Source organism: Macadamia integrifolia, chromosome 4 (genome assembly GCF_013358625.1).
Source record: "Macadamia integrifolia cultivar HAES 741 chromosome 4, SCU_Mint_v3, whole genome shotgun sequence".
NCBI lineage: Eukaryota > Viridiplantae > Streptophyta > Magnoliopsida > Proteales > Proteaceae > Macadamia > Macadamia integrifolia.
In genome coordinates this window covers 27,053,482-27,068,801 of record NC_056560.1, presented here as the reverse complement: position 1 = coordinate 27,068,801, position 15,320 = coordinate 27,053,482, and the positions used below count along the sequence as shown (strand labels likewise).

The 15,320-nt window shown below is 37.7% G+C and overlaps 1 protein-coding gene across 2 annotated transcripts in view; it reads left to right on the top strand.

Annotated features, from left to right (window-relative positions):
* LOC122076736 (WD repeat-containing protein 11) overlaps positions 1-15,199 on the top strand; it is a 32,050-nt gene extending 16,851 nt beyond the window's left edge. The window contains exons 6-20 of one of the 2 annotated variants that reach the window (XM_042642231.1): positions 838-904; positions 1,737-1,902; positions 2,026-2,140; positions 3,597-3,672; positions 3,773-3,955; positions 8,354-8,514; positions 9,476-9,578; positions 10,325-10,535; positions 10,623-10,915; positions 11,028-11,149; positions 11,624-11,768; positions 11,863-11,955; positions 12,488-12,561; positions 14,281-14,334; positions 14,432-15,199. In XM_042642231.1, coding sequence (XP_042498165.1) covers positions 838-904; positions 1,737-1,902; positions 2,026-2,140; positions 3,597-3,672; positions 3,773-3,955; positions 8,354-8,514; positions 9,476-9,578; positions 10,325-10,535; positions 10,623-10,915; positions 11,028-11,149; positions 11,624-11,768; positions 11,863-11,955; positions 12,488-12,561; positions 14,281-14,334; positions 14,432-14,735 — 2,167 coding nt within the window. In that variant the 3' untranslated portion in view covers positions 14,736-15,199. Of the gene's footprint in view, positions 1-837; positions 905-1,736; positions 1,903-2,025; positions 2,141-3,596; positions 3,673-3,772; positions 3,956-8,353; positions 8,515-9,475; positions 9,579-10,324; positions 10,536-10,622; positions 10,916-11,024; positions 11,150-11,623; positions 11,769-11,862; positions 11,956-12,487; positions 12,562-14,280; positions 14,335-14,431 lie in introns of both variants that reach the window. The other variant, XM_042642230.1, reaches the window with a different exon arrangement.
* Positions 15,200-15,320: the final 121 nt, after the last annotated feature.

The window sequence follows — 15,320 nt, the reverse complement described above, 5'->3', positions numbered from 1 at the left end:
AAATTAAAGTAGAGCTTTCTCACCGACTCTGGAAAGGCTTAATAATCAGAAATGGTTCGAGGAGTGCTTCACTCGAAAAAAAGCCTACTTATTCTACTCGAAAACCCTATTAGGAAGTAGTGGCTAGCACAACAGAAAGGAGCTTTCCTAGATGTCAGGCGGGGAATCCTCATTGTGTACTACCTAGCCGACTCTCTTAAGTCTTAGTTATCACCGCAGTCTAAATATTGTCTCTTAGTGCAGCTACGAAGGGCAATGCTTTGTGGAAACTGGGCACTAAAAGAGATATTTCAATGGATACTTAAAAAGCACGAACTACGGAGGAAGCACCCCAAGCATGGTCTGAAATCATACAATTAGGCTTCCTTCCAGTGGTTGCTCTGGTTCCTTCCTCCTGCAATGAGGCAGATCGCTGAAGAAGCTATTTCCTAACCAGAAAAGGAAAAAGGGAACCTAATGTTCCACCCATTGACTGGGAAAAGTAGTGATAAAACCCAACTCTTTGTTATTGTTCTTTATCCTTGTTTCTTTGTGAATCTGTTATTGATGCTGAAAATGAAAAACCCTTCATTTTACGTGGCCATAACCTCTGAGTATGCATATCTTTGTAATTAATTAGATTTCATTTTGTGACCAATATATTCAAAATTACTGAGAATGAATAATTATTACTACTTTCACAGTTGCTTGGAATAGTTCTTCTTCATAAATGATTGTTTAATCCTCCAACTCTGAAGCCATTTGTCTTCTAAGGGATATATGTCTGCTGCTACTTTGGTTTGTTATCATGTTTTGTAGAGTTGAATATTCTTTGGTATGACTCAAAGCTTATTTCAGGTATCTTCTTATTTTGTTTCGTGATGCACCTGTGGAAGTGTGGGCTATGACAAAGAGTCCAATGATGGTATGCTATCTTCCTTGTCTTATTTTTTCTGTCATAGAGACCTGGACTTAATCTGGTCTCAAATCTCAATACGTTATCATACATGGATTTTATGGGCAGGGTTAAGGAAACTTAATTTACAGTTTTGTTGTCAAAATTATATAATGATACCCTCCCTGCATCATTTAACAATATCGGGCTGAACTCCTGATTGGTCTTATGCTCAATTGTACTCCGCAAGTTCTTGCATAACGGCTTTAGGTTGGGATAACTAGGATTAGCTGGGATAGTCTGGACTCTGGACTTGTGTTGAAAATTTGATTTCTTTGTGAAAGAGAAAGTACATGTTTCATCGTTGCCCATAATATATCATTGTCAAAGGGGGGGGAGACAAAATTTGGTGTCTACAGTAAGGCCAGCACTCCTCCATCGTGGCTGCCTCAACACCAGTTGTCCTCCTTCATGTTGGTGGCTGGGAAACGTTGTGCCGAGATGTTAGGATTAGGGATTGTTGTTCTTTTCCCAGTTTGGACCGATCTGACCTCCTCCTCAGATGGGGCATCCGGGCCGGCCTGTTGAAGTTCGTTGAGGCCATGTGGGTCCCTGTTTGATGCCCTATTGGGATTTTGTATTCCTTTTGGGTTTGTAAACCCCCCTTTTGGGGCTGTATTTCCCCTCCCCCCTTCTTTTAATGCATTTTGCAATTCTCCAAAAAAAAATAAAAATTTGTCATGTACTCATGCTTCACATTTTCCTTGTAAGAATGCATAATGTGAAAATAATGGTAAACTGTGGTTTATGATTTTCACGGTGTCATTTCTTTATGTTTTTTGTCCTTTCTTTCCTCATGTAGCTTAGATCATTAGCTCTCCCATTCACTGTATTGGAGTGGACGCTTCCAACGGTGCCACGACCAGTTCAAAATGGACCTTCGAGCCAATCATCATTTTCCTCCAAAGAGCGTAGTACTGGGGCTTCTAATTCTGCTTCCCCAACACATGCATCTACTTCAGATACCAGTGAGATTTTTCACTTGATATTCTTAGGTTTTGTTCAAGACACTAGTGGATTTAAGTTCTTGCACAGATGTATTTTGAGTAGTTCAAAAATGTTGTAACATAGCTGGGGCTCTCGTTTTGCAGAGACAACAAGCTTAGAAGGTTCTACAGAGGACACCTCAGAAAGTTTTGCATTCGCACTAGTCAATGGTGCTCTTGGAGTTTTTGAAGTTCATGGGAGAAGGATCAGGGACTTCAGGTATATTGGTCTCACCATGAAAATTCCCTGATTAGTTTTCTTTAATTGTGTGTTGGTTATCAAATCTTATTCCTGATTTACCTTTAAATAAGTGATTATATCCTTTTTTTCCTATTGTAGTTGCCTCTTCCGCATTTGCTGATCTTTTCTTATCTGTGGCAAGTTGTTAATCATAAAAATTAAACCATGTCAATTTCCTTTGTCTTGGTAAAAAAAATTCCATTTCATAGAAATGCAATAAACCCCTGCTAATTTCCTTTGTCTTGACATATCCAGAGATGCTAAATTACTAAACTATCCTGGAGGTATGTGCTGAAAAATGGTTCATTTAAAACTTCCCTGTGCATGATTGGTTCTTCTGTAGCTCTTCAGCATTCTTTTGACTTCTGGTTATACATTTTTATAAAACTATTGTAATTTGTTATTTATCTTTTCTATCTGCCTCCTCTGTGATTTTATGTATTATGTATGGGGTACTGCTCATGGGTGGGTCATTGTGGTACTGCCTTTGTTTTTGAAAGGATCCATATTTTATTTTGCTGATGAATCTAAACTATTTTTTATGTTGAAAAAATTAGCAGTACCTCTAGAGATGTCTGTGTGCACATTCTTGGCCTTAAGGGTAACTTGAGAGTGAAGGAATATAGGATGCTCTGCCTGTGCATTCAGACTTTTGTCAACAAGATTTAGATTAGGGTAGCTAATGGATTGGTTGCTTGGTATATTTGAGGTATCCGGGTTGTTTTGATCCTTGTAGGCTGAAAGTTGATAGCAAGATCCTCTATTTGTGGGGATCTGTGGCCCTTGTATTCACTATACTTCGTCCAAAAGGAAAAAAAGTTATGAAACTATACTTTGCCAGTTAAGCTGCAGTAATGGATTCTCGATGGGAAACCCAAATTCGTTAGGGGTGGATGGTATCTTTAAAGATCATTTCCATATGTTCGATATGTTCAGGTGCCATGGGTTATTATGGTCATTTGAGATAAGGTCACTCTATTAGTCTAGGCTGTTAGAATTACTAATTACCAAGGTTATTAATGAAAGCAATTCAAGTAATGTTGTAAGGACCGGTGTGTGTCTTCTTGGTGTGGCTGTGGAGTTGATGTAACAACTAAGAGATGCATGTCATATTGAACATTGTGTGCTCATATATCTTTAGGTCCACCCAATCCCCTTCTAGTTTCAATTGTTTGAAGGTGGTCTATTTGTGTCAGGTTTTTTTGTTGATCTAATTTACTTTAATTTTCATTCTCTTTACTCATTAAGCATGTTCTCTGTACTGAATTCTATTGTTTTACATGTTTTTATTGCTATCTTGTATTATTATCTGTTTGAGACGTTGATGAAGATATTTTTTTGTCTATTTAAATTCTTGCTCAAATTCTTAAAATTTATTCTTGTGCGTTATTTTGTTTTGGTTTTAGCCTCTCATGTGAGCTTGGTTTGTTTTCAGACCAAAGTGGCCTTCTTCTTCATTTGTTTCATCAGATGGATTAGTTACTGCAATGGCTTACCGCCTTCCCCATGTAGTATGTATCACATGTTTCGGGGATTGTCAATTTTTCTAGTAGATTGAAATCTTCATCTTACAAATCTTCCTTTGAAGGTAATGGTAGCATTTTTTCTCAGGTTATGGGGGACAGGTCAGGGAACATAAGGTGGTGGGATGTAACAAGTGGGCTTTCATCTTCATTTAACACTCATAGAGAAGGGATCCGAAGAATCAAATTCTCTCCTGTTGTTGCTGGAGACCGTAGCAGAGGGCGTGTTGCTGTTTTATTTTATGACAACACATTTGCTATATTTGATCTTGTGAGTGCGAAACAATTTTATGGGAATACCTGCTTATTTCTGCATGAAAGGTTCTATGGCTGCTTTTTTGTTGACTTTTGAGCAATTCCATGTTGGAGGATACTTGCATTTTAGCATTTGTATATGTATTAATTTGCTTGTCTTGGAAATTTCTACTTTCATTGGTTTCCGCAGTGGAAATTTTAATAGAATAATGCAAATTTGTTTTGAAGATTTCGTTTTAAAAAAACTACTCTAGGAATGCATGGAAATCAAATGTTGTTTCCTTAAATTGTCAATTTATTTGGCCATGGGATCCCCATAAGCATCCATGGAAACTGATGTTATTTGTTATTATTGGACCTCTATTTGAATTAAATCATTAATTCGATGAGAAACTGCACTTTCAATAAAAAGGCTGCCACCGGCCCACCACAAAGAGAGCAAAAAAAGTGTGGATAGATGGCATTTACCATGGAACCCTATCCTAGTGGAGACAAGAGGGCTCAAAGCCTGAATTTTTACAGCAGTCAGGATTCCCTTCGAATGAATATTCTGCTTGATGCCCATGTATGGCTTACGAGGTATTCTTTTTGTCCCCTTTTTTAACTATACAGCCAACCCCTGGACAAACAGAAATAATTCTCCAATTTCGATAGATTTAACTCAAATTGCTAATTACAAGTTACAAGAACATAGATACCCAAGGAAATCCCCAGGGGGCATGCAAGAAAGGGATTTTCATGCCATCCTTCGTTCTGCTCACTCTGATTGTATCTGGAGAGTACAACATCTAGAACCTGGCTAAGTCACCAAAAGGTTTTGGTTGTTATGTCACCCAATCAACCTTAATAAACTCACTCAAACCATCTTGGATCTTTTTTTTTTGGTATGAACCATCTTAGATCAGACAACCATTTTGATGATTGAATCACGTGGTCACTTGTGCAGCCAGGCCAGAGTAGGTTTATAAACGTATTATCAGATTGATCTATTTATAAATTTTGTGGAGGCAGCCTTGTTGATTAAAGTGTGGTGGCCTCCATATGTGGTACTTGGGCGATTTTTTTTCCCAAAATTACTCTGTTTTCGGCACAAAATGGGAATGGATGTAGAATTTGTTTTAGGTCCTCCATATCTGTATTTTTTTTTTTTTTCGAATTGGATTTGTGCCATTATTTAGACATGCAGCTAATAGAACTATGAGGTGGCATGATTCAATTCCATAACATTTTCTACTTTGGTCTCTGATATGCTATTACGTTTGGAATTCTTGATGTCAGGATGTTCATGGTTGTATTCTTATCTTCAAATATTTTCAATTTAGGATGTATATGGTAGCTTGCATTTTTAATTAGTAACTTGCTATCTTGTAGTGTCATCTATTTTTCATGAGTCATACATGTTCCCCACCAAGTTGGTGGGTCCATATTCACAAAATCCATAGATACTTTGACTTGATTCCTTTTCCGAACCCCTTCCTTCCTTCCAAAGGTAGCAAGAAGAAGAGAGTTGGAGAAGATCACTAAACCAGTGATAGATTCAGAGAGTATATCTGTTGCTGGTCTCCATGCTTTATTTATGTCAACTATAAATCAGAATTACTCGCCAATAGGAAACTAAAATAGAAAAGGAAACTACCTAACAACCTAACCAAAGAAAACTAAAACACTCTCACGATAGGGACACTCCCCCTATTGTGAGCACACTAACTCCAATACCACCAACATATGAGAGGGTCAATCTGTTCCCTCTGAGCATCTTCTAAGAGGCTGTGAAATTTGTCGGATTAATAAGAAAGGATTGCATAAGAGGGATATTTTAAACTTTTTCCATCTTTCACTTGATGCATGCGTAAGGTAAATAAAAATTTCTCCTAATGAACCTCTCGACTCTAATATAATTTCAAGCAAGGTTGTCAATATCAAGAAAGGCCATGCCATAGTTTGTTGAGGTGTTGTCCTTTTGGCCAAGTTTTGGTGGTGTTGTTGTACTCTATGTTGTAATCTTTTCTCTCCTCTTTCTAATAAATTGGTTACTTAGTGAATAGAAAAAGGAGTTTCCAGAGCCTTTGGTTCTTACACCCACAAATTCCTTTTTTCCTCTAATGGATGGCAATGATTTTATTAAAAGTAAAACAATATAGTTGTACAACAATTATATTGTGCTGAAAAAGGGAATAGGCCAGGAGCTGACCTCAACATTGAAAAACAGAAACTCATATAACAATCTTTTACAGTAGTAAGAAAATCCCCAACATATCCTTGGTCTAAGAACTCCTGCTTAGCAAACATAGCTGCTACATTATTAGCTGTCCTAAGATTTCAAATGAAGAATTGTTTGAAATGCCAGGTATTTTGTACCTATATGCAGATCTACATAGCCCCTTCTCACTCTCTCATCCATACAGTAACATTCATGAATGCCCCTCCACAATAATGTTGGAGAAACCATCCTTGATAGAAAACTTTAGCAAATCTGAAGGAAGGAGCTCTGCTCTTGCCAAGTTGCACTCCCCTTTACGTCCTGAAAATCCCCAGTTGTTACACCTGCACCTGTCCTTACTTTTGTTCAAATTCCCAAAAGGCTGGATTACCCATAGAACATCCATTAAAGTTCATCTTGATGAACCCCTCCTGAGTGGGTACCCTGCGAACTACTTCCATACCACCAGATCCCAATCCCTGAATATATACGCGTGGCACTTCCTTGAAAATTGGGCTGGCCGGTGCTCAAAGAGCCACTCTCAATGCAGCCTCGTGGATAAACGTCTGTAACAAGAAAGTAAATCCCAAAACAGTTGTGTTGCCCTCCTCCCATAAGCTCCGTAAGTCAGTATCAGAGATCTCCAAGGATCTTGCCTCTACTGCCAAGAGGCAATGGTGCCAAAAGCACATCAATTCTTTGATATCTTTAGGAAATACCCAACTCAGAAAACACCCCCAATTAGTATCAAAGACTTTTTGGGAAAGTAACAAAGCACATAGTTCAAACAAAAGGAGCAAGGCGCCATTCTACCCTAGATTGATTGGCATCTGAGGTCATCACCTTCTTATGGGCAATCCCCAGGTCCCAGTCCAATGCTATGCAATTTGGAGTGTGTTGTGTCACTAGACCTAAAAGGAAATGAAGCACATGGATTTTCCCAGTCAACGGAGTTAAAAAGATAGAACATTGCCACAAATGAATTTTAGAGCTTCATTTTAGAGGTGAAGCTCAAGTTAGTTGTTAGGGTCCACGTATCCTATCTTGCACATCCCTAATAACAAAACAACATGGAACCTATGTAGGAGATCCTGGATATATCGGAACTCAAAAATAACAATAGCATCTTCTATAGCCAAGATTCCAACACATCCCTAATAACAAAACGGAATGGAACCTATGTAGGGGATCCTGGATATGTCGAAACTCAAAAATATTAATAGCATCTTGTACAGCCAAGATTCCAATACATCCCTAATAACAATGCGTCATGGAGCCTATGTAGGAGATCCTGGATATGTCGAAACTCAAAAATATTAATAACATCTTCTACATTCAAGATTCCAAGTCCCATTCAAGCACTCGAACTTTCTGAATTGTCAAATTTATTTGTGTCTTTCTCCACCACAAACCTATGCATCTGCAGTCTCCTATTCTCCTCTGTTGAGTATGTACATTCTGTGTAGTCCTTCGAATATTTTTTTCCCCCATTGGGTTTGAATTGTTTTTTATCACATTGTAGATCAAAGTAGGTTACAGTGTATCTGACTTTTCAGGTGCTGATGTTTAAGCAGTTCCTAGGAATTAATTATTCTCTTTTGAGGGGCAGTGGGATGTAATGTCAATGGCTGAATCCCTTCTGTTATGGCTGGATGGATAATGTTTCTCCTTTTTTTAAGGATAATTTTTTTTTTCCCCACATAAGTAAAAGGATTATAGAAGATGCAAACTCACCTCTCACCAAGAGGCGACAAAATGAAACCAAAAAGAAAAGAAAATGTTCAACAATCCATATAAGGATTTCCAAGGGAGTAAACAACCCACAACATATCGTTGGTTTAGCAACCTCTTGTTTGTGATTATCTTTTTTTTTTCTTTTTGATCAGTCTGATCTTTCGTATTATTATATGCTCTTATTCCATCATTAATTTTACCTTGATTTAAAAAAAAAGAAAAAGGGGAGAGAAAAAAAAAGAAAAAGAACATGCTTGACAGTAAATACATTGTTCTTTGGCTTTGTACAAGTGGATGGTACCCAAAGACAGCATTTGAATGTAGTGGAGTTTATGGAGTCATGTAAACTAAATTTGAAAAAAAAAAATATCATTGAATAATGTATCCCTCGAAAAAATTTTGAATAATTGTTTGTTGCTCGTTACCTTTTTATGAAAGTTATCAACTACTATTAAATTTTGACATGTTTGTTACTTGCAGGATACACAAGATCCACTGGCCAATTCCATTTTACAACCTCAATTTTCTGGAACTCTTGTATTGGAACTTGACTGGTTGCCTATGCGAACAGATAAAAATGAACCACTGGTTTTGTGCATTGCTGGAGCAGATAGTAGTTTTCGGCTTATTGAGGTTACTATGTATGTGACACATTCATTTATGAGTAATTGCCTACCCCTTTGATTGTCCTTCTTGATTACCAGTTTTGTGCTAATATAAGGAGGCATATTAGGGATGCCTAGCTGATTCTGTGCCATGCCACTGTAATTTCTTTTGAGACAGGCATACTCTAGGAAGAATCTGTTAGCATAGATTATTTAATGTTAAAGTCAACTTATTGTTGATTACAAAATGAAATCGTGCTTTGGTGATACAGATTTTAGCTTTTGTGCCTTAAGTTTGTAGCATTGTGAAAAATGAACCATTGGTTTCCGAACTTGTGTATCCTATGTTACATCCTATAATTAGTCACTTCTGAAATTAGTGGCTGTGATGGCAAGTTTTTTTTTTCCAAACCAACTTGAGGTCTGCTACCTGATTCCTGTTCCGCTGTCCTACCAAAATTACACCATTTAGGCCATATCTTCTGTCCAACAGTAAGTGCTTATGTTGGTCAATTTTGTGGTCCTTGCTGCACATGGATGAACTATCACAATCAACTTTGTCTCATCTTATCCTCTGTTAGTGCTACTCCTAAGTCCTAAGTGCTGTTGAGTGCATTTATTTCTGACTCTATCTGCCGTAGTCTTGCTAATAAATTTGTCCAATCAAAATGACAAGGACACTGAAAGAAATATTGTCCGATACAGTGAAGTTCTTGAATATGAAATGTCATTTTTGCATACATAATTTACAAAATTTTAGGTCATATGGTAAAATAAATTGCACCCATAATTCTAAGGGATTAGTTTTTCCCAACTTATGTAGATAGTATTAGATGGCTACCTGATCTACCGAGAGAAAAATGTCATCCATGAAATTTCTCTGTTCAAATTTTGGTGATTTAACGTTTCATCCAAATGGCATAGTATTTTTTGTTTTTGCCTAGATAAAACTTTTCTGTTGGATTATTTGGGTTGACACCTACTTTTTGTGTGGTAGTGACCGAAAATCAGGCTTAAAGTCTCAGCCAAGGACTATTAAAGAGAGATTCAGACCAATGCCCATATGCTCTCCTGTCTTACTTCCTACGCCACATGCCTTGGTAACTTCCTGCCCCTTTCCCATAATATCTCATTATATTAATCATTCTGATGCTAGCGTAGGAACCGACTATTGTTCATGTTTATATTTTTCAGATAAGGACTCTTTTATAGCTAAATATGCTAATGATTAGTTAATTTAGCATCTGATGCTAATTGGTCTGGACATTGGACCAACCCTGGGATGTCCAATCAATTTAGGGTTCAAATACTTTCTGTTACTGTATAAATTTTAAATGTAACAAGAATACAAGAATTAGGCTCTTGGTGCATTGGTTAAGCCTTTAACTTGGTGTCTGTGATGTCTATACTTCAAGGCTCACTGCTTGCATGTTTTTCTTTGACCTTTTCAAGTAAGATTACACATCCTTATGGCTGTCCAACCACGAAGTTCAAACTGTCTGAATGATCTGATCATTCAGATCCTATGGTATCCTTGGAGTGGTATAGACTGTCTTGGTCTGGAATTGGTGGTCCAAATGGTTTTTTTTTACTTTTCCCAATGTCCATTAAAACTAGGCATATTTTAGTCTTTTGACAATCAACCTCAGAAGTGGAATTTTATACTTCTAGTAATTTCAAGTGACAACATAGACCCAGCAGAAATGTGATAAGACACAAGCTCAAACTTAATATTTGTAACTGGCAGTTATCAGTTTCCAGAGATACATAACAAATCTGAAGATCTAACAATTTATAGCTGCTTATTGGATTTTTTTGCATGTCATTGTTTATCTTCTTTGTGCAGGCACTACGAATGATCTTGCAGTTGGGCATAAAGCCCTCTTGGTTTGATACTTGCTGTGAAACTAAAGAGGCAATGGAATCTCAAATTACTGTAGTTGCCTCATCTGCAACAGATCTTCGGAGTTGTATGATTGATACAGATCTTCCACCCATAGGCGACTCTGTGGTGCCAGAATTGCTTCTCAAGGTGTTAGAACCATATCGAAGAGAAGGTAGGTTTTCCCTTTGTCCTCTACATGCTGTGTCTTCTGTCCTTCTGTTTTCCCAGGAGCCTCATGTCTTCTCTCCTTCTGTATAAGGCTGCATACTTGATGAAGAGAGGGCCAGGCTATATGCTGCTGTAGTAAATAAAGGTGCAGCTGCCAGATTTGCCTTTGCTGCTGCAGTCTTTGGTGAATCATCTGAGGCACTTTTCTGGGTACAGTTACCTCGTGCCCTTTCCCATTTGATGAAGAGATTAGCAAAGAAACCTCATCATAAAGTTTCAGTATCAGCATCAGCTTCAGTTCCAGATCTTGGAGACACACCTATGCTAAGTAGGATAACATCAACAGGAAAATCAACGCTAGAGAGTGAGAAGAGGGATAATGTTGTAAGTCATTTTTCACCGTTCTTATTCATACCTCAAGCAATATGGTATATCTCTTGTAGCTCTTTGTCATTCCCTATATTCTGACATGGAATATGTGATTGAAAATTAGCAGAGTTATGGTCGATTTGAGTTGATGGCCTTTGAGCAGGAAGAGTTATGGCAAAGTGCTAATGAGCGTATCCCATGGCATGAGAAATTGGAAGGAGAAGAGGCCATCCAGAACCGTGTACACGAGTAAGCATCGTCTCCTCCTAACCTTCTTTCTCTCCACTATGTTTTAGTTTCTGAGAGATGGGACTTGTGTAGTAGAGGTTTATTTGAAAGTTGAAACAATATGAAGTTTTAGAAAATGCTGAAGGCTTAGTGAATTTCATGTGAACTTTTGTAAGTTTGAACATCTAAAGATTCTAGTACATCTTAGCTGTGAGATTGAATTCCAACTATTAGTGGGTGAATATCCTTTTTTTTTTTTTGTAGAGGAATTGTCACCGATAAGTATTCTGAACCATCCTTAAACAAGGTCCAGTGGTTGGACTGCCATAGTTCATTACATGGCTCTCTAGGGTTATACTGTATTATTCTTAGAGGCTTGTCTGTAAATGCTTTCTCTTGGGTGAGTATAGAGGTTCATAAACTGTGGTCAGTAGGCTTCTTTGTGTAGTTTTAAAGTCTTTTTGATGAATTGTTGGTGCACTTTGTAATCTTCAGGCTTGTCTCAGTTGGGAACCTTGAAGCTGCAGTTTCTTTGCTACTTTCTACCCCTCCAGAGGGCTCTTATTTCTATGTCAATGCTCTACGTGCAGTCGCTCTTTCCTCTGCTGTGTCAAGATCTCTTCATGAACTTGCTGTTAAGGTGAAAATTCATTTCTGGTGATTGAAATTTTCTTCATTTTACTACTTGATTTGATATAAATTTGAACTCTTTCTGGACATTGTATTCTGTTTAGGTTGTTGCAGCCAATATGGTGAGGACTGATAAGTCATTGTCTGGAACACATCTTCTCTGTGCTGTCGGAAGGTACCAGGAAGCTTGTTCTCAGGTTAGTTTCTATTCGTTTGAGCAAAATTTCTATCTTTGGCTTATGTAATTCTGTAATGAAATTTAGAAGTTTATTGTTTTTCTGTTCTTGGCTGTTGGCCCCCTAAATATTGGGCACTTAAAGGATGCCTTCTATAGACATGGACTATAAACTTGAAGATCAGAGTTGTATGGAGAGTAGTTATTCATGAGTTCCGGATTGTAATTTTTATTTTCTTAACAGATTTGGCTTCTGTGGATTATTTTAAGTTGAGTCCAATTCAATTTTATTTTGGGTCTGGTTGGAGCTGTAGTCAAGATATTTACTATATTAGAGTCTGGTACGACAGTTGGTAGTAGTTATAGTTGACTACTTATCTTAAGAATTAATTAATCAGCCGCCAGATAGTGACCCATGTGGGTCTATCGTTGCATGTGATGGGGTGGTGAGGTTATATTTGGTAAAGTATAATAACTTGCACACTTTGACTGTGATACTGTACTTGGAATAGACGTTGCACAAGTTTGTTTCTGATCAATCTATTTCTCTGCAGCTACAAGATGCTGGATGCTGGACAGATGCAGCAACTTTGGCTGCAACACATTTAAAAGGATCCGATTATGCAAGGTATACTTTTGTCTTGGTCATATTTCGGTCAAAGTTGCTGCTACTTTGTAAATTTAAACTTATGTCAGAATTTTGGATTCTCTTGGTTTTACCTGTTTGATACTTCCACACTCATATTTGAGTGACGAATTGGAGAAGTAGATTTTAAACTTGTCACGGACTTGAGGGGATGAGTGATGGAAGGAATTGTTGATGCAGTTACATGCATTTTTTTTTGTAAATTGATAATTAATATTTTAATTCTGTTTGGCAACCTTGGAGTTGGGTTTGTTTCAAACTCTTGTTCCTGTTTAGAGTATGAATAGGACTTTTTTTTTTTTAAACTTAGTTTTCTTCCCTTATTATGTAAGCACCGTTGGAGAATAGATTGGATTTGAATAGAAATTTCTGAGTTTTGTGAAGCTGCTTCATGGCTGTTGCTTGCTATTGGGTAAAGCTTCAGGCTGCCTGACTGGTCCTCTCCCCCTCTTGGTTGAACTCATGTCTGAGTTTCTCTCAGGTTAAGATCCTTCCATCACCCCTCATTTATTCCTCCTTTTCCGTTCTTTCGCCCTTTTCTGTTTAGACTTGGCAGAACCCCTGTTTCCTGTGTAAATTTTTGCCGTCTTGTTTCTTCCATAACTCAGTTACTACTTGCTGGTTTAACTTCATTAGTTTTCAAACAACAATTCTCTCTTTAAACCTATCACTAGTGAACTGTTAGTTCTTCGATAGTGTGAGCTCTGGGTTTTCTGCTTTGTTTTCTGGTATCAGTGCAGTTGTTCCATCGAAGCATCTTAACACTTCTACTATTAAAATATTTTCTGGTTGTTGATTAGTTACTAAGGCCGTGTGATCCTCTTCTGAAAGATCAGCATCATCCGGATTGTCTTTGAACTGTTACAGTTCACTTGGTTGGTTCAGCTTTACCACTGGTTCTGCTATCGTGGAGAAGTAAATTCTTAATGCTACCAAGGGCAGATTCTTGGTTCTCATCCGTTAAAGCCCTTCAGATTGGTCCTTTTATTTTAAATTTATTTATGATCTTGTCCTAAACTGTTCCTAATATCTACGAAACTTCCACTAATCACTCAAATTGAGTTATTTGTCACTTGTGGGTCCATCACGATCCAAATTTGAGGGTTTTGGAACCTGGGTTTGCATTAATTGTCTTCAGAACTCACAACAATACATGGGAAGGATTGAATTATTTTAGAACATCACAGGCATAACAATTACAAATATTTTAGTCTCCTTCCCGCCCCGCCCCGCCCCGCCCCGCCCCGCCCCGCCCCACCCGTGGAATGATGTCAACCATTTTTATACTTTTAAAGATACCATGTGGGAGTGGGAGGAAGCTGTTTAAGAACTCCGCACCAGAGAAATGGGCTCATAAACTTCACTCCCCATGATGGGTGTGGGCACTTGTGTTTCAGAGACTGCTACAAATGTTTTGTCAATTAAGTATTTTAGGAAATAATTTGAACATCAATTCATTATGAGAATATTGGTAAATTGATTTGGTATTCAAGTCACACTTTATTGTGACAAGATGAATGTATCAGCAGCAATTTGGAATTTTTTTGGCTTGTGATTTTGGATTACTGCCTAGTTCAATGATCTAATGTTAATCCTGTGCTGCAATTGGAAAGAAGTGTGTGATCAATTAGTACTGTATTACTGTTGGAAGTATGGGCATGATTGATAAAGAATATTACAATTTGGATGGTGATCATGCAGGGTGTTGCAGAGGTGGGCTGATCATGTCCTCCGTACTGAGCACAACATTTGGAGGTACCACCACCCTCATAAGATTACCATCCTTGAATTTAAGCCATGTTTCACTTCCATTATTATGTAGCTGAACTGTTGTTCTAATAAAACTATGCAGGGCTCTGTTATTGTATGTTGCAGCTGGTGCATTGCAAGAAGCATTAGCTGCACTTCGTGATGCACAGCAGCCAGATACAGCTGCCATGTTTCTTCTTGCTTGCCATGAGATCAATATTGAGATTTCCTCCAAATTGGAAAATTCAGACGAGCCATCAAAACCCTCAACTGAGGATGGCAAATCCTTCATCTTGCCTCTCCTGAATCCAGAGCATGAGGATGTGCTTGCTGTCAGTGAATATTATGGGCAATATCAAAGGAAATTAGTACATCTTTGCATGGATTCATCACCAACTTTTGACTGAAACTGCAATGAGATGAAATCCATCAACTGATTCTGCCAGCTTTTATCGTTACAGCCAGAGAATTCATGAAACGGTGGAAGAAGGCCAATGTTCTCTTGCTGAGCTCTTAACCGGATTTCTCATGAAGCAGGATGCTTCCGAATCCAGGGGAGAAACTGGCAAGCAGAAGTGCCAATGACACGTATCTGATTTCATTGGGAAAATAGTCTCCAATCACCTTCAGCTAAAATCAACAAGTGATGTAGCGTGGGATTGGTGCAGCAATAATGCAAATGCATTCATGTTACTAATTCAGTGGTCCATTTTTTTGGTACAAATCCTGATTGAGATTGAATGTCTCATGAATATTACACAGGATTTCTGATAATTTGTTGGTGACAGGGTACACCAAATAGCTTTAAAAATTTTTGAAAAGCTTTCAAGAGAAATCAAGTGAATCCAGAAGTCTCGATTTGTTTTTCTAACCCTTTTCTTGTTCTATGTATTTCTTTTGACCTTTTTTTTTTTTTTTTTTTTTTTTTTTTTTTTTTTTTTTTTTTTTTTTTTTTTTTTTTTTTTTTTTTTTTTTTTTTTTTTTTTTTTTTT